The 20286-nt window shown below is 36.9% G+C and overlaps 1 protein-coding gene across 2 annotated transcripts; it reads right to left on the minus strand.

Annotated features, from left to right (window-relative positions):
* Positions 1 to 1806: 1806 nt before the first annotated feature.
* TFAP2C (transcription factor AP-2 gamma) lies at positions 1807 to 18507 on the minus strand. 2 transcript variants are annotated; one of them, XM_077253147.1, is made up of 7 exons: positions 18363 to 18507; positions 11508 to 11987; positions 10932 to 10983; positions 9086 to 9290; positions 5980 to 6098; positions 5486 to 5627; positions 1807 to 3443 (listed from the first exon to the last, which is right to left on the minus strand). In XM_077253147.1, the coding sequence occupies exons 1-7, from the start codon at positions 18390 to 18392 to the stop codon at positions 3158 to 3160; spliced, it is 1314 nt and encodes a 437-aa protein (XP_077109262.1). In that variant the 5' UTR covers positions 18393 to 18507; the 3' UTR covers positions 1807 to 3157. The 2 variants fall into 2 exon arrangements, with proteins under 2 accessions (XP_077109262.1, XP_077109261.1); XM_077253146.1 differs by lacking the exon at positions 18363 to 18507 and adding an exon at positions 13227 to 13426.
* Between the last annotated feature and the right edge of the window lie 1779 nt (positions 18508 to 20286).

The following is a 20286-nucleotide window of genomic DNA, read 5'->3' on the forward strand; positions in this document are numbered from 1 at the left end:
ATATATATTTTTTTTAATATATATATATATATATATATATATATATATATATATATATATATATATATATATATATATATATACATATACACATATACACACACATATACATATACATACATATATACACACACACACACACACACACACTAGACCAATTCTTGGCTTGGAAATGTTCATGTTCCATGGTCGTTTAGATGTTATTCTATCATTATCCTTCACCCCAAGTATCAGGTGGTGCTCTTATAATTCTCCATGTTTTGTTAAAGTGCAACGTCACTATTAAATTTCACCCTACATTATTCAGAATATATTGAAGCTATTGTGAAGCAGGTCATATCTGGGTTCTTCATCCTTAGGGGCACCACATCTCACAGCTTTCAACCATGGGGCAATACATGTCTGATCTGAGTACTGTGGGTATTGGTGTCCCGTTTGGCACTGGCACAGTAACCACATCCTTTATAATTAGAAGTTTTGGGGAAGTACAGATTTCCATTTTCTATTGTACACACTACTTCAAGATGTGGTATTGTTGTGCAGCTTCCTACCACCCATCAGCCTCATCTGGCCCTTGTGTTTGAAAGCTGACACAGTACAAATTAGAGGGGCAATCATAGAGGCTTGATGGGCGGATGATCAAACACTCGCACTGTGGAGGATTTGGTATAAAAATATACAACAGCCTCAGCCATGTGTAGCTGCAAATCCACAGACTAAAATATTAACATATGGTATCCTGTCATTCCAGGAACAGATTTCAACAAGACACAAGCCCGGGGATGTACACAGATCGTGTACGAGTTGAAGATCTATTGTCTTTCTATTGAAAGATGTAATGGGAATTTTCCCAGAATGAGAAACCTGCTGCAATCGCTATTCTGCTGGTGCAGTCACTGTGTACATACATTACATTACTTATCCTGTACTGATCCTGAGTTACATCCTGTATTATACTCCAGAGCTGCACTCACTATTCTGCTGGAGGCACTGTAAAAAAAAAAAAACAACTTTACATGTAAAATTCCAGTCATGATTTCACTTAAGAGAGCTTTGCCTCCTCCATCCATCTCAAAAATAAAATATTTTATTAATATAGCATGTCTATTCCTGGGAGAAGATTGAGTCTTCCACTTAACCCCACCATACAAAAGAAAAAAAAAAAAAAAAAGAGAGAAAAAAAACCAAAAAACACACAGATGGAAAAAACCTGACAGCGTAAATTTGGCCTAAACACCAACAATTTTATAGGATCCATTGCGTTAACTATACAATTGGCGGTACCTACCAGGATGCAAAAGTTTGGTAGTCTTTGACAAGATGTGACAAGGCAGGGACACTGCGCCACAGCTTGGTTGGCATTTATGGTGCCCTTATAGGGCCCCTTTGGTTTTTTAGCAGTTTTCCCCACCCCTAGTAACAGGTAAAATATTTCCTCTTTTTTTGCTATTTCTTTAGTTCATTTTTAGCTTTGTAGAACACAATCTTCAGTAAATTGTATATGCCATACAAAAAAAATTATATATATATATATATATATATATATATATATATATATATATATATATTATATATATATATATATTTTTTATATTTACTCCATTAGGTATGTTAAACGTGCAATGGTATGGACAGTATTTTCACTTTTCCCATCCTAATTATAGGATTTTATGTTTTTATGATTTTTTTTAGACTGGGTGGAAAAAAAAAAATGCAGAATTACAAAAGAAAAAAAAACAAAAAAAAAAATTAAGGCATATAGATAAAACCATAGACTATCTTTAAGGTAAATAGAACAGAACCTAATTATTCTGGATTTTTTTTTTATTATAGGCTTATAATATACAACAGTTTAATATTGTAAGATTTACAAATATGTAAAAGCTGTTGGACGCACAAAACGCAACAGGGCACACTCACTTCTTGTAAAAAAAAAAAGTCACTTCCCTTCCCACACAATTTCACACATATTGCTCTAGCGAGGCACTTAGTGCCACCCTTTTTTATTTATTTTTTTTTTTTTGTTAAATATTCTAAATTTGACCAGTTTACAAAGACATTAAAAAAAATAATAATAATAATTGTATCAACTTTCCCTCAACCTCAAGTTGTATAAAGTTTCACCATTATGTACAAAGACCCTTAAATTACATATAAATAAATATGTACAGTAGCAAAAAAAATTAACTCAATCATCGAGCTACAATGCCCACCTCTGGGCAACTTATTGCCACCCCAACAGAACCTAATATTCAGACCTTAATGGTCTATTTAGATTTAAGCTACTAATTTTTATCAGTGGGTCATTTTGTACCACTGTTAAAAAGGGTATGATTTTCTTTTAACTAATGGGACAAAGAAAAAAATAAAAAAAAAATATAAAAATAAAAATAAGGGGGAGGGGGGGAACCATTAAGTAGGACTGAGAATTACAAGTGTATTGTAGACAGTAGTTAGGAGGAAAGAAGAAAAAGAAAAAGTGACTGGTAAACTCAAAGCAATTGGCAAGGAGGTTCGATTGATACATTTAAAAAAATTAAATAAAAATAAGTCCCTAGTATTAGGAGAATCTGGACCTCATCCTTTAAAACAATATGGAAAAATTGTTAAAAAAAAATGGAGTGAAAATAAAAACAGGCAACAGAACTCAATTTAAAATGAATGTAAAAAAAAAATTAAAACAAATTTAAAAATAGCGCGTTGGAGCTCAATTAAAAGGAAATATGCTACTATGGCTGCAGTCACACCTCTAAAATACATGCATACAGGCCATTTCACAAGTCCAAATTTTTGCTGAAGTCTGCAACCTCTGGTAAACATTTATTTCATATTAAGAAGAGGATGGGGGAGGTGGGTATAAAACAAATAATCCCTGCAAGATTTTTGTGGTCCTACTGAAATGCATGGGAGGTAAAGAGGCTGGAAGTCGAGTGCAAAAGGATTTTCTGGAAGAAAATTCTGGTGCTTGTAAAAGTTCCCTCTCAGCCAAGAAATTGGGCAGCGGATCAGAAAGTAGCACCGTCCCATAATATTCCATACGGTCTCCCGTCCACCCGATCGGTCACGGATCCTCACAAAATAGAGTTCAATAGGAAAGATAGGTCCCAGCCTCATATGTTCCTCCAGTCAAACATTGAAAGTTGTCCATGTTACATCCTCATTTTCGGTGTTTGTCCATCTTGTCCAAGCCTTTGTTGCTTTCGCCAGGGCTCTGGTCTCCTGCATTCATGTACATTTTGTCTGCAATTTTTAACGCCTCGTTTAGGTAGTTTTGTACAGAGGTCATAGCAGCACAAATTGCAGCGCTCCCAAAACCATGCGTGATGAGGCTGAAGTGAGCTAAACAACTTTGGATTCCAGGTTCCAAGATGGGATTTGGCCTTGCGTTACCCAATGGCGTCCTGTCCTGTGTGAGAAGGTCTGTGAATTCTTTGCAGATTTGTCTAAAAGCAGAAGAAAATAAATCATTTTCGGGATTGACTTCTGTAAACTCAAGAGGTTTAGTACAAGTCAGTACTATGTAATAGATTTTTAGTTATTCCTCTCCATTCAAGATTTTGATACTGACAACTTCATTTATTTTTAGATTTTTGAGTATATTTAAAAAAAAAAAAAAAAAAAAAAAAACACAGAAATTGAAATCTTTTCTTGGTAGTACATACAATATGGAAGTTTAGTACAGTAATTTAAGAGTTCCTGAGAAGACATCTCACATTTACGGTCAATACATGATTTATCTGGCTAGACAGCAACTTCTCTTTGAAAATCCTTTGGTTCCAGTAAGAAAGTAAATTTTCAAAAAGAACAATTGCATAAAAATATGTAAAAATATTAAAGCCCCGGTAATTACAGAATAGCATGATGTTGGAAATATAATATATTGCCCTCTCAGATATTCCATTACCAAATGAAAGCGCAAAGCCTTTAAACAGATCAAATTGAAACTGGGGCATTTTTTGGTGTGAGCTTTCTCCTAGAATATTACTGCCAAAAAAGGCACTTTTAAAACTAAAGAAAGGGGACCCACATTTCAACATTTAGGAGTCCCCAGAATAATTTAAATCCTAATATATCATATATATCTCCCAGTGTTTCATTGCAAAGCAAATTGGGACATATGTTCCTACCTCATCTCTTTCATCAGAAGTCTATATAGCTTCCTGTAAGATTTCTCTATAAAATGAGCAGTCTCTTAGTCAGCACAGAACAGTTTTAGAAACACCTGCAAAGTATTAGCAGGGATCCACAAAACACTTAAAGAGTTCTTGTTGAGATTTGTACCCATCATGAAGCCTCATGTAACATGCCGGACGCAGCAGGCTTCAGTAAAAGAACATTTATAACTCAACACTCAAAAGTGTCTTGTGAGGATGAAGAAGGTTTTCTAGACGGAAGTTTGAGAATTTTTTATTTTTTTTTTTCAAAATGCTGTAGGACAACTTTTGAAGAACATAATCCAGGGGTTGGAGAACTTGAATTAAAGCACGCAACAATTAGAGTATTCGTAAATAACTTTTTTAATTTTTTGTGGGGGGGTGCAGGGCGTGGATTGTATTTTTCCCCCCCACACACACACTTCCACATTGAAACCTTCCATCATCCTCACATGACATTTGTGTGTCGCGTTATAAAGGTTATTTTTTTTTATGCAATGCAATCAAAAGAGTTTAGCTAAGGATACCAACTCCTGGTTAGTTAGGCTGGTTAGTTAGGACCTTCTCACAACCAAGCTTTGCAGGCCAGAATCAAATGCCTATAAAAAGGTGGCAGATTTGAGGTCAGGAGACCTACGACTGCTCACAAACCCCAAAAAAGTCATTTTTTGGGGGAGCACTATGCAGTCTAGCCAACCAGAAGGCTTAACAATTGCCATAATATATGAAACCCCTCTGCCAAAAAAAAGTTAATTTATTGAATCTAATTTAGGTGACCTATTGATAAGATCTAAATGTCCTACACCCCTTATGGTCAGCATTACAACTGTGTTTTGACTTTTTTTCCCCTGTGCCATACTGCCCTTATATAAAACACAGATCCTGCTAATGGGTCAAGTTGGAATGCACTCTCAAAGTTCATATGAAATCTAAACTTTTTAGTTAGGCATGGGGTGGGGGGGCTAGATTTTTTTTATTTATTTATTTTTTTTAAACTCATTTTTGCATGGAGGGAAAGAAAAAAGAAAAAAAAAAAAACATGAACTGATTGAATAAGGTTATGCAGAGTTGCTTTTTGATTGACCTTCAGACTGTGAAATTCAAAATGTCCAAACGGTCAGCAATAGGGTGCCAAACTAATAGATATGCAAACTGCCCCTTCAGAGAGCAATTTTGCATATTTATTCTCCCAGAGGAGCATGCATGGCATTTAAGTCTCCTCACTTTGACATGCAAGGCCTGGCTTGTCATGCTTCACAAGGAGAAACATTACCCCCGAGATGCCAACCTAACAGAATGTTACTCAAGTAAACCCTTATCTGGTAACTTACTTTGCTGCTAGCAGCATGTTTTTGCGATTTGCCATCTCATTGCGTTCCATGTGCGGCCGGCTCAAGTATTCTGCCACTGCTTTTGAGGGAAATTCGGTTTCACACACATAACCAAAGTCACGAGCGAGGTGTACGGCTTCACCTGCAAAGAAAAAAAATAAATAAATAAATATAGGTTCCCTTTAAAGTGTCAGATAAAAATGGCAAGCTGTTGCTTTCAAATTTATTTATTTTTTAAAACTATGCTCCAATTCTGGTAAAAAGGATCGTTCTGTCCCACATGCCAACCTGGGATGCCCTCCCAGTGTTTGATCCAAATAATAATTAGCAAATTCCAGAAAAAATGTACAATTGGAAATCTTTGCCCAATCTTTTCATTGTGCAACACTTCTAACCATTTGTAACATGAGTCAAGTTCTTCTTGGCTACAGCTCAAGCCAACAGGTTTCCACCATAAAGGGCTTTAACCATGGTTAACATGCTATGACACCAACCTTCCACCAGTGACGTCAGCAGCGTCACATTGGCTGCCTTCCTCCTTCCGGCCGGCAGGTTCAGACCAATTTTTTCAAGTTTTTCTCGCAACGACCTCCCTCCATTTTTAGATTTTGCCCTGATGAAAGAGACAGGACACGTATTTAGTATTTCAATGCAGCCATCAAGGCGTTTAGCCCAACAGAACAGCTCAGACGAGGGCGTCAATCCAGAGAACAAGACTTCACAAGAAACCAGTGATGTCACGGGGAAGGATTCCCTCACAATGACTAAACTGTATCACACAATGGATTAAAGCGATTGAATTTCAGAAGAACGAGGCTCCCTAGAGACATCTGTATGGGAATTCCCATCCATACAGATACTCCGGCAATTCAACGCAAGTATACAGTATTTCCATCCACCCACCAGTTCTTCCCATTCCACCTTCTACATACAATCGAGATTCAGTTATTTGTGTAACATCAGCTACAGGAAAAGATGTTTTTTGCAGTTTTAAGTTGCTAACCCCATGCGCTCATTAATTCCCGCTATTTATAGATGGAAATTAGCCATATGTTAATGTCACACTCCTAACCCCAGCTTCTTCATCTACACATTTCTACAGCAACACTGCATCACCAAAAGGATCCAGATTACATGAGTGAGGCCACATGCAGAAGAAAAATATATATTTTTCCCCTTCAGAAAAAATATATTGCTTACATTTTTTTTAACAGAGTATGGATTTTTGTTAACCCTAAGGCTACATTCCCACAAGGAGCTTTTGATGTTGAATTTTTTTGTTGCACCCATTAAGCAAATGAGGTCACTTGCATTTTTAGCACTTTTGTCTCTTGTTGGTGGGTTACATTTTAAACAACACTCCTTAGTTTTTGACACTTCCTGGTATTCGGCTTTGAAAAAAAAAAAAAACTAACAGTGTTATGTGCCGATTACACACTTTTTGAAGCATTTCTGCCACACTAAAAATGCATGTACATTTTTTGTTTTTCCTTCCTTTACTTGCGAATTTTCTGCATCTATGGGAAAAACCTAGACGCAAGAGAAGTCGACATGTTGCAGATTTAAAACTCGCAATGCAGGTCAGTTTACACAGCATATACATTATATATTAATAGTACAATGGGCATGAGATTTCTATAAATCCCATCGACTTTGCTGGAACAGCAAGACGCCATTTTTGAAGCAGCGAAAATACGCAGAGTTAAAAAACTCACCAAACACTTATTGTAGCCACACAGGCTTAGGGTATGTGCACACGTTGCGGATTTTGCTGCAGATTCTCAGCTGTTTTCCATGCGTTGTACAGTACCATGTAAACCTATGGAAAACAAAATCCGCAGTGCACATGCTGCGGGAAAAACTGCGCGGAAAGTAGCATTGTTTATTCCGCAGCATGTCAATTCTTTGTGCGGATTCCGCAGCAGATTACACCTGCTCCATTATAGGAATACGCAGGTGTAAAACCGCAGGTGGAATCCACAAAAAAAAAAAAAAAAAAACGGGGTAAATCTGCAGGTAATCCGCAGTGCTGGTTACCTGCGGATTTACCAAAATCAGTCCGGAAAAATCCACCCCACTTTCCGCAACGTGTGCACGCATCCTTAGGCCTCATTCCCTCAGTGTATGTTAGGTTCCACCCCTGATTTCTGCCATTCGAAAAAAAAAAAAAAAACTAAAAGTGAAATGGAACAATTTTGTATTTTTTGAGCCAGTCCTGGTTTGGACTTTAAAATACTGATGAAACCCGGACCAGAAATACTGATGTATGAATGAAGTCTTAGTGGATATTCACGTGGAGTTTTGGTTTAGCTGAAAAATCCACATCTAAGAGACAAGTGGTTTTTAGTGAGTTTCTGGAGCAAAACTGCATGTCGATATTTTCATGTTTTCTGTCTATACACCATGTATTTGCAAAAGGGTTTTTTTTTTGTTTTTGTTTTTACACTATAGGCATGTTCTCATTTGTGTAGCTTGCTGAATTGCTTGCAATTTGTTACCATCTTTTCAGTTAGCCATTAAAAAGGCATCAACCACTGAGTGAGGACTCCATTCTAAATATTTTTCTAGCTTGCTGAAAGCAGTTTTGAAGGTTTTTTTTTTCTCTTTAACGAGGATATAGCATGAAATCCACGCCAAAAACTGAACATATCGTTAAATGTATTAGCTGTCTTGTTAACCAGAATCCAAGGACCGGAACAAGTTTCTTTCTTACATTTATTGTTGCAATTGGTTCATATTCAAATTAGCAGAACTGTCAGGCGGTGGGTGGAAGATGTGGTCTAACGATTTCTCGCTCATCTCGTGCAATGGATCCTACATGGCTCCGTTTATGAAGGCTTTAGAACAATGCTTGCCATTGTTATAGTTGCAGCCACATCGGAAACCGTGGAAGGAAAGTTGTGTTTCACTACAAGTGTTGCCGATTGTGAACACCTCCTGTCCTCCATCATTAAATAAAAAGCAGTTGGGCGAGTTTCAATGGCCGGGGGACATTATACACATTAACTATTTAGAGACCACTTAAGCACCCAGTCGTTTACCATCTGCTGCAAAACAACAAATCCCAACAGGCCCTGAAGACAATTATGAGATCGGTTACTATTGTATCAGGATTGGAAGAAAGATGACAAGACTCCATTTATACAGCTGGATATAGATAAGACGACTTACCGCTGATACAATGTTTTGGGGTGTGGCTTTTAAAAAGGGACATTAACTCAAAAGCTAGGGGGGACAGATTGCTTAGAAGTATGCATTCTTGCATTGTCTCAAAGTTCACATTATTAAACCTCAAGATGTTTTTTTATGGATCATGTGGAGTTTTCCCTCCATACAGGTGGGAAATGGTGAATTTTAACTTGTTATTAATGGATGTCCACCAATGGCTCCCAGATCAAAGACTCAACACACCTGCTTACCATCGCTTTTCAAAGATTTGATCAAAACTCAGAAACAGTTTCATTTGCACTGTCCACATTCTTATTGTCCAATTAAGGAGACCCAAATTTTTGCTAGATGTTTTTCTAAATTTGTTCAGCTTTTCATGTCAACGAGTACACACAATTCTAATAGCGATATAGAGGGAGTCAGAACATTTACCTTCTTAGTACACCTCCAAGTAAGGACGCGTTCAAGCATTCAGGGGGAGAGAGCCGCCTCTGGACTTCTGCTACAGTAACTTTGTACTTCGAGGTGGAACTCAAAAGTGATAATCTTCCTGGGACAGAGCAGAAGACCTCATTTGGATTGATAACTATTCCCATCAGAGAGTCTTTCTGGTAGGACATGTTAAGGGTGTTTTTGCCTGTGGAGAAGACAATATTTAATCATTCAAAAGGTAAGGTTTCCTACAAGCTAATGGACTTTAGTGGTCAAACATTTGTGTCTAATCATGGGGGGCTTCCTCCAATACAAAGCAATATCAACTCTAGGGCTTTGAACCATACTAAAACATCATCTCAGACTTTGTAAGTTCTACCCATGTTTTCGAGAATTTCTTGGTGTCTGGTTTACGCCACTTTGAAAATATAAAGAAGTCAACTAGGCATTTATAGAATTGGCCCTAGTATATGCCTTCATTAATAAAGTGCTTAATCTATCTTACCCAATGACAGGACGGAACCATCACCACCTGAATCTTAATTTCTTTCCATTAAGCCAAACTTAGGGGTAAAAAAAAAAAAAAAAAAAAAAAAAGAGTCCAGCAAGAAGCTATTTGAGGAAGCTGGGCCAGAACCTTTTTACGTCCCCACCTTAATGAATGTATATATGTATTGACATATATACAAGGGTGTGGAGGAACACAAGAGCACGTGTTTTCAAAGCTCAGGCCATTTAGAATATTTGTACACTTCTGGAATCCGCTTTTAAAAACTGAAGAGCACGGAGAGGTTTACATGAGCATTAGTAACACAAAAGACTTAAGTAAATATGGAGCACTGTATATGACATGCATCTCCAAACTGGAGAGAAGTGTAGAAAAGGGATGTCATGGAGAATTCGTTTGGATAGAGACGGTTTGGGAGTAGCTAAAGAAAACTTATATGAAGTTCTTGACAAAAGTTTAATGCACACTCAAAATTTACCGTAATAGCTTTTTACATTTTAACCATTTTCACTCTGACAGATTGAACATGAATATAAAACTTCATTTACCAGACAAATGATTTCTTTTTTTATCATCATTTTTGTCTGGAAAAAAAAATATATAGAAAGTGTCTTTGTGTACAATCTGAGCAACAAGGGAACAAAATAGAAAGATTTCACAATGCAGACTTCAACTATGCCCAACCTGCAAGAATACTCTAGTAATTAACTCCCTCCAAAAGCAAGCATGAACAGAGAACAAGCGAGGTATAATGCCAACGCTGTCAAGTGTCTGCTATAATGTTTAGGTTCTCCATGACAGATCAATCTGCACAGCAGTTCAAGCATTCCTAATAGACTCCATTTAATAAAGTGATCTAGAAGACAGTGCCAAAAATATACACGTAGAACTCACAAAATTACTAAAAAAAAGGAAAAAAAATCTTTAATTAAAAAAAAAAAAAGATAGATGAGAGCAAAGCAATGTTTGTGATATCAAAACTGTACCACCACACACACAAAAAAAAAAAAAATCAACTAAATATTTTTAACATGACACAATCTTTGTAATCAAGATCGTTTATAGAATAAAATGTTCTGTTTTCACTCAATTTGCAAGGGTTAATGAACATTGGATGCACTACGATTGAGGGAGGGAAAAAAATAAAAAAATGTTGTTGTTTAACAAACAAGTACAGAAAAAAAAAAAGTTTCACAGCAAATTCTTTCGATTCACACCAGAATTAAAATACATCAAAAATTGGAAATAGTCTTATGAACTAACAGAAGACAAACAATGAGATTAGTTTGCAGAACATCATGATTTGTACCACATTTACATAGAGAAAGTTGAACAAACCTTTTTTTATGACCGTCTGGTCATGCATGATTAAACCCTGGTCTTCTAAACTCTGTATGGAAGGAGTAAAAAAAAAAAAAAAAAGTATAAATATAATTGTACGTAAATGTTAGCTTTTTTCAATTTTAAGTCCAATATTGACTTTTTTGTACATTTATTAGGAATGTTGTTAATTTTAATTTTTCAAACAAAAATAAAGAATCTTGTCAGTAACATACTGTATGGTTAGAATTCTCACATTTTCCTCAATGTATGGAGAAGATAAAAGTTAGTGGATGTACACTTGTAAATGACATTCTTGGAGCAATAGGTTTTAGAGTTCAAAAATTAAAGATGGGCAATCGAAAGTAAGCCAAGACAACATCAACATGCTACATACTGGCCCTTTTATTTTTATTTTTTTAATTATGTTAAAATTGCAGCCAAGGGCTCTTTGCCAATAAAGCTTGGAAAACTTATTATAAAATAGTGAATCCAGCCCTGACCAGCAAATTTTTCCCCACACTCTTAAGCCAGGAAGGCTCTCCAAAAGAAACCTTATCCTTGACATAATATGAATTTTATAGGGAACATTACCGCAACATCCTCCATCTGCTGGCCAATGTCTGGTAGACCAAGATTTTCTGCAAGGCTTGCGGAATCTAGACCATGTCCATGACCATGTCCATGCTGCAGAAGAATATCAGGCCTTCTTTGGAAGTCTCTTCCCAACCTTCCCGAGGTAGGATCCAGAGATGGGATGTGATGAACCAACCCCGGTCTGCCGTGATGGGAAATTCCACTGTGTTCTTGGCTTTGACGGCTCGGCCATGCCTGCTGTTGACTTGGAGGAGGGTGAGAAGTGTGGATCGAGTTGAGGGAGAATGGGTCTCCAAGGTGGGAATAAGGGTCAGACTGGGAATACGGCAAAGGCTGGTATGGAGGTGGAAAATATGGTGGCTGGAAGTCAGAGGACCCTGAATGAGAAAGTGGGGGAGCTGGACTGTACAAGTGCTGGCTGACTGATGACAGATGGGGTAACCTTGGATTACCATTGCTGCCTCCATCATGTCTGTCCTGTATAGGAAACAAATGTAGAAAAAAAAAAATTAAATACTAAAATAGTCTTCAAGAGCACAAATATCTGAAACTGTTTCCCCCTTCTGATTCTGCATGCATTTTATTTATAAGTTCAGATATTAAGAACTCCAGTTAGAATCAATCAATTATCACCCAGATTTTTGTGATCAAGCTTCACATGTGTATATAAAATATAGCGTGGAGGGCGACAGATAGTTGTATCTATAATCTCAGTCATCCTCAACACAATATTTTTCTGCATTTTATTTTTGCTTACTTAAAAAAATATATATAATCTGACCTGCTTAAATTATACAGTTTTAAGTGAGTGCCCCTTATTTTCTGGTCGCAGGAGACAACTGTCCATTAGGATTCTACTCTTAAAAAAAAAAAAAAAAAAATGTTGATAAGTAGGTTGATCTGCGGTTTTTAGCAGATTACAACTTCACGCTTATTAAAATAACAGGGTGAGCTAATCAGTAGAGAAAGGAGCCCCAACAGACTCCGCTGTGACCCATCCTCCCTGCTAAATACCTCCTATTGATTTCAAATGACTGAATCTAATCAACAGGAGCCAAAACAACCGCAGCCTACAGACCGTGACCAATGGGGAAAAATGAATGACTGTGACCAAAGGGAAAGCATCGAAAAAAAAAAAAAAAAAATGCCAAAGAGCGAGTCAACTCATGACGCCAAGATCAATCACCAAATCGTAAGTAAACGTCTAGCATGCATTATGTGAATAGTACAACAAAAGGGACAAAAATATATCTCCATAATAAACGGCAACGAAGTTCTGGACAGACAAGACATGAAGCAATTGGCAGAATTCTTTAACATCGCTGCTCAAAGGAACTCCTGACCCAAACCCCTGTATACATACAATACCCTTGTCTCTGGCGCCCACTACTGTCCAGCCCCAAGACTGCACTTTACACTCATAATAGAACTAAAATAGCAAAAATATTCTCCGTATAAGGGGGGACAAAAATATAAGGCATAAATCAGGGGTAATTTCTTCACCCATGAATCACAACATACACCATACATTGAGCATGCAGTTTAGAGATAATTCAATGAGACAGTTTTGAAGACCATGAAAAACAAAAAAAAAACAAAAACAAAAAAAAACAACGCCATATGCGATGCGCTAAACCCATTTATATAATTTAGAGGCTGCAAATCTAATGCATCCTATGCCAAACATGCACATATGTAGCAGAGCCGAGTGCTCACCTCACACTCCTCCTCATACTTGACATTATCTGCTAGTTTCCACAGCATGGTCGTGCCCAGTCAGGGTATATAATATCCCAGGCTCAGAAGTGTATTCCCAGGTGTCAGCAGTTAGGTAGCAGGCATGGAAGCTCTTTCACAACTGACTATTTCCCTCTATCTCCCTGTCCTCCCTTAATGCTCCTATTATGGGAACTCCTCCCCAGGGAGGGGGCCGAGCCTTCATTATAGAGGGGGGCAAGCTGCACCAATCCCAGGCTCTGACCAGCCAGGCCACGCCCACATGGGGATTACTGTGCTGCCCAGCCTCAGACACTGCTCAGTGGCTTGCTAATCACAATATTGTCAGTGATACTTTATCTGCAGAGGAAATGTTACAATCTCCAACCATCAGCCTCAATGTTTTCCTTCACACTTTCTTATCTAAACATTTACAGGCTGTGATGATTGAGCCCAGCAGGAAAAACACACAAAAACATTAACAATTACAAGAAAAAAAAAAAATACTAATAAGGAGATTTTCTATTAAAAAAGGGTAGAACATGAAAAATCCCAGAATCATAATATTCTGGGGTTTTTTGTTGTTGTTGTTTTTTTGGCAGGTCATAGTTTAATATTTCTCATGCAAATCGTGATTTTTATACAAGTGTTTTGTATGGTGTGTAGTATAGCATTATATGTACAATATAACAGGTGTATTTGCTATATATTTTTTTGTATTATGTTTTATACAGACAAGACTATCTACATTATAAAAACAGAAAAAAAAAAAGAATAAATACATAGGGATTTAATAGTGGGAAGACATAGTAAGTGGTTATAGGATTGTGTAATATACACACACTGTAATTTATTATTGCATTTTTCTGTGAATTTATAGTATGTAGGTAAAGTGTTGTCTTATTATACTATAGTAGGGTTTCTTCTTTGTATTATTTTTTGGCTTAATATTGTGCAGGTATAGTAGTGTGTGTATAGTCAATACTAGACTTGCCCGCTGCTATAAACACAGAAAACTACAAAAAAAAAAAATACAGTGTATAGACACCTACCCACTATTAAAACATGTGTATAATTGTATAGCAGATAGGAGTCTACACACATGGTTAGATATGTATTGGTCATTTAATTTTTTGGTGTTTTTATAGTGAGTGGGTATAGGATTGGGTCTACACACATTGTACTTTAGGGTGTATTTGTAGGTATAGTATGGTTTGCCCATTATACCATAATATTTGTTACAGATTTTTATTTTTGTGGTATTTTTTATGGCTTATTAGTGTGCAAGTATAGTAGTGCAAGTGTAGATAATACTATACCTATCCACTGTAAACACAGTGACTTTAAATAAATACACATATTACAATTACCACTATAAAGTCATTATAATATGTATTTTTTTTCTCTATAACCATGATTTTATAGTGGGTGGGGGGGGGTCTACACATTGTAATATGTGTATTTGTTATATATTGTTTGTAATAGGTGCATTTCATTTTTCTGTGTTTTTATAGGATTGGGTCTACTCCCATTGTAATTTAGGGTGTATTTGTTATTTCAATTTACTGTGATTTTATAGTGTGGAGGTACAGTATTGTCTACACACATTATACTGCAGTAGATGTATTTGTTACATATTTTTTCTGGTTTAATAGTTTGTAGGTACAATATTGTCTACACACATTCTAATAGTGTGCGAGTATAGATTACACTATACCTACCCACTATATAACCTAGAAAAAAAATGAATAACAAACATATTACAATGTGTGTAGACACCTTCCCACTAAGAAATCATTGTAACAAAAATGAGTAAATATGCATTCTATATCATAATTGTGTAGTGGGTAGGTGTCTGCACACATTGTAATATGTGTATTTGGGATTTCATTTCTGTGTTCTTATAGTGAGTGGGTATAAGATTGTGACTACACACATTGTAATTTTGTCTTTGTTATTTCATTATTTTTTTTATGTTTTATAGTGGGTAGGTATAGTACTGTGTACACACTATATAAAAAATAAATAAAAAGCACACACAGTAAGTATGAGTGTAGACAACACTGTACCTACACTATATAAGAAGAAAAATATATCAAATACTACAATATAATGTGTAGACAATAATATACCTACACTATAGAATCATAGAAAAAACAAATACACATACTATATTACAATGGGTGTAGACAAGAAAAAAAAAAAAAAAAAAATATATATATATATATATATATATATATATATATATATATATATATATATATATATATATATATATATATATATATTTTTTTTTTTTTTTTTTTTTTTTTCTCTGCAGTAATTTCTATCGATCATAAGAGTATGGAGCATACAGAATAAAAATAAAGATTTCTATAAATTTAATTATATTTTAATGCATACTATAACTTTATATCTTCTGTATGGCGATTGCAAAAAAAAAAAAGTAGAACATTATGTAGTCATTTCATGGCCAATAGCTGCCAGCCGGTTGTTTTCTAGTTCTTGCAGGGCGCAGAGCTTGTATCATGTCTGGTTTCTTGATTCTTCTGCCTCCAGCAGTTTTTTTAGTAGAAGGTTTGGGATTGGCACAGATAATAAGCAGGAGAAGGGAAACAAAAATACTTAAAGTGTCCATTTAAATAAATACTTGACAAGCTCCCATTATATCTCTTGCCTTGGGGAGAATGTGATGATCAGATCTTATTCTCTGCCAGGCTTTTTACATGTGGGCAGTGCCAGGCAGGCAGGGGGCGGTGGGCACAAAAGCCCTAAGGTAGAGAGGAGAAAGTAATGGGGGCAAGTATCCGAATTCACGAAACATTGCTGTCATTGTGGATTAGATTTTAATATCATTTGGGAGGGGTGTACAGACTTATATTCCTAAACTCAGAATACTGATGGCACATTAGAAATAAGTGTGAAACCAAAGCATGGCACTGACAGCGACAGTAGCCAGACTCACCAGTGCAGTGCGACTTTCACACAGTGCGCCAAGACAGTGCAAAAGGCGCAGCTACCCAGCCCATATAGAGAGAACGTGCCATTTGTAGCACATCTGCTTTATTAAGCCACTTAAAGTATTATTCGCCTTATTATTTGCCATCAGGAGCAGGAAAATATAGTGAGCAGTTGTTTTTTTTCCACAATATATATAGCATTTTGTATTGGTTTACAGATGCAATTATACTTCCAAGTTATTCCTATAGTCTTGAAAAGTTTTACTTATAGAACCGACATGTGGAGTGGGACTGTATATTTAATTATTTAATTATATGTGGAGCAGTGACATCTCTGAAGAGAAATAAATATATATATATATATATATATATATATATATATATATATATATATATATATATATATATATATATATATATATATATATATATATATATATATATATATTATTATCGCACTGAGAAGGCATCTTGTAATCAATACTTAATCTTCATTAGCATTTCTGGTTGGGGCCCGGGCTCGGGAGGATGATGAGTGTTAATTCCCTTGTTGTCCCATAGAAAGAGCCTTTGAAATGCAGGTTTGCACTGCAAGTAACAGCAAGTGCCCGGCGCCATCCAATGTCCAGGAATATGTAGGGGCTCAGAGGCAGCAGGTGGAGGCTGAGGTGCTCTGCTGTACCCCAAGTGATGAGAAGTGGAGTAGTACTCATTTTCTGTAAAAGATTTTCAAGGGAAGTTGTGGGATCTCTCAAAAGGGGGAGCAATATAGTAAGTGGAAGCCTAAAGCAATGAGAGGTGTACTACTACTCATCTTCTGTAAAAAATATAGATGTTAGGGAAAGTTAAGTGGGATGTCTCATTTTGGAAAGAATATACTAAGTGGAAGGGATTGCTACTCCTTTCTTCAGGGGAAGAGATATATAATGTTTGTATTTATTTTCTGTAGATATGTGTGCTTTCTAAACTTTAGAGAGTAATCAATGCCCAGATATGTGATGTGTCCGTGTCATAGTTTAATAAACTAGATTTTATACTAGTGATTTAGAATAATAATATATATATATATATATATATATATATATATATATATATATATATATATATATATATATATTTTACACACACGATTTGCAGGATCGGTTACATCAATTTTTCATATGCAGCTCACAAACCACTGATTCTTGATACAACCCCCTTCCCCCCAAATAAAAAAAAACCTGCATGTACAACTATACAGCATAATGTCGCACAATTGTAACACCAAAAGTAGGATGCAGGAGCTAATATAGGTTATACACACATACTTGTCTATAATTTACACGAGTGTTTCGCAAGCCTGGTAATGTTACCACCACTTCACTGCGACATTCACTTTATTCGCTATATGGGATCAATTAGGAGCAGCATGTGTTGTGTGTTGTGTTCCTGGGACTATTTTATTATATTTCGTATTATAGATGTCATTAGTTGTGGGAAGGAAAGTTTAATCTGAGGATCAGAGGAAGAAATAGCAGCTGCGAGGGAAGATTACTGCAAAAATGTTTCTCATTGTGATTCTTACTCCTCATATATCCAGACAGGATTAAAATCATACATTTAACACTTAGTATTGTCATCACCTATTCTGCAAGGTGATTTTTTTTTTCCCCCAGTGGTGAGGGCATATAAAACTTATTGTTTTCAAGTGTTTTTTTTTTTTTTTTTTTTTTTTTTTTATTACAAATAGTAAAAATGCTTAATTAATTGCCGAATAGCAAACTATAAATTCATTGTAATATATTTCCTAAATTGCAATAATATTTGAAAGAAAATCTCTTTGTCATTGTGTAACTGGAGGGCTTTGTTAGGTGAAGGGATATTAATGCAGATTAGTCCACTGATGCCCCTGCTTTGATTCAGCCCCCCAACCTCAATATTAATGGGGGGGGGGTAACAATATTTGGCATGGGGGGTACTTGGCTCTATGTTCTGATGCACAGGAGGTATCCTGCAGAAGTCTCACTCCAGGGACGGCGCACCAGGTAATAAGGCGTCTTCCCCCCTGGAGACTTGAGATCTTGCTGCCAAACTCCCCAAGGAGACAGCAGTCGCCGCTTGCTCGGGTGTCAGGGTGTGAGCTCCATACCTGTGTAGTGAGCAGGTAAGGTGCAGTGCAGAGAAAGGTGCCGCTTACCTGCCATTCTGGCCTCCCCAGCAGAGACATCACTCCTGGGATTTGGGGATATTAAAGCAGTAACAGTTGCAAACTTGAATGTTACCTGTAGTCATCCAGTACCTAGACACTATGTCTCTGCTACGCATGCGCACTGCATGCTGCCACCCAGCCAAAAAGAAAAAAAATCTAAAAACACTCACCTTACTGCGCATCTTCCAGCCCCTCACGCTGCACCTCCTCCTCCTTTTATCCCTTATGTGCAGGTAATGTGTCTGTGAGCACTTATTACAGAGAGCTGAGGACATTTATATCATTATTATCTTCAGCAATAATAAGACTTTTTAGTCTCAGCTTTGAATCTAGGTATCAGTTGTTGTGGAAATGGATTCCAAAAATGTCGGGTTAAAAAAATACCCAAAAGTCTTGGATCCTTCCATATATAGATAGAACTAAGCCTTTTTGTAGACTGCTTCATTTCTGCAGCACATTCATATTCTGCAGCACTTTACAGACATGCATCACTGTTATCAGAGGACTTACAAACTTCTTGCAGATTTTGTCCCTGGTGGGATTATGAACCCAGGACCCCAGTGCTGTAAAGCCATAGTGCTAACCACTGAGCCACCCTGTGAGTTGCCCTAAGTCTTTCATGGGACGTACTGCCTGCTGAGCTGCTCTATCTAATCATATTTTACCTGATACTGATGCTAACAGTATCTACTGATTGCTGTTATATCTAATGTGTGATACAGAGGCTTAGATACACAGCTCATCTCTATCATGGTAATGTCTCCATGTTTGCTGGAGCCTATTCACTGAAGAACCATTTCTGTGAAGCTGGTTTCACATATAGAGTATTTGGTTCCGTTTTTGCAGTACGGATCCAACAGAGTAAACAAGTTTTAACTTAAGGCCGGGATCACACATACGCGAGATACGTCCGAGTCTCGCAGGTCTGGTGCCGGCACTCCGGTGCGGAGCGTGCGGCCGCACAGCAATACATGGAGCTGCACGTTCCGTTCCGGAGTGCCGGCGCCAGAGCTGGGTTTTCACCTGCGAGACTCGGCCATATCTCGCGAATCTGTGATCCTGGCCTTAAGGCCATGATCACACTATCAGTAATTGCAGCCAAAACCAGGAGCTGGTGATAAATACTGGAGTGGTGATGTGTTTCTATTATACTTTTCCTCTCCTGATTTTGGCTTATAGATACTGATGTAAAATACTGACCAAATACTGATCATGTGAACATGGCTTTTATGTCATCCATATGCTCCATTTTTTGTGGGGTTTTTTCTCTTGCTGATGAAATCTACGTGAATAGGCTTTTGTTATTTAAATCTGGGGGATGTGAATTTCGGTTGCAGAAACACACCTTTTAGTGTGTGTGTGTGGATCTTACCCATTCATTCCAGTAAGCAATCTAAATGTGCAAGCTTAAAAGCTGATCTGGTTTTGTTTTTGTGTGGGTTTTTTTTTTTTGTTACTTTTCAGCAACAAAAGCAAACACAGTACATATGAATAAGTGCTGAAGTTATGCATGGATTTTAGAGGCATAAAAAAGCTGTGGATTTCAGTTTAGAAATCTGTGTAAAATCCTCACCGCGTGAACACTCTGCATTGCAAAGCTAAGTTCATATGGAGCAAAAACACAGCCGATTTATATAGCCCTGTACAGACATTATTAGCTCTGTCCCCATTGGGGCTCATATATTATATTACCCATCAGAAGACATAGGGAGAACATACAAATAATTTGCAAATGTTGTCCTTGGTGGGATTTGAACCCAGGACCCCAGTGCTGCAAACAAATAGCATTAACCACTGAGCCACCATGATACCTGCATGCATGCCAACTTTTGCAAGTTTCACACTTTGCCCTGTAAAAGATGAAATCTGCATCAGTACATGCCACTGCAAATATCATTCAGGGACCTGTGAT

Source organism: Ranitomeya variabilis, chromosome 4 (genome assembly GCF_051348905.1).
Source record: "Ranitomeya variabilis isolate aRanVar5 chromosome 4, aRanVar5.hap1, whole genome shotgun sequence".
In the NCBI taxonomy this organism is placed as follows: domain Eukaryota; kingdom Metazoa; phylum Chordata; class Amphibia; order Anura; family Dendrobatidae; genus Ranitomeya; species Ranitomeya variabilis.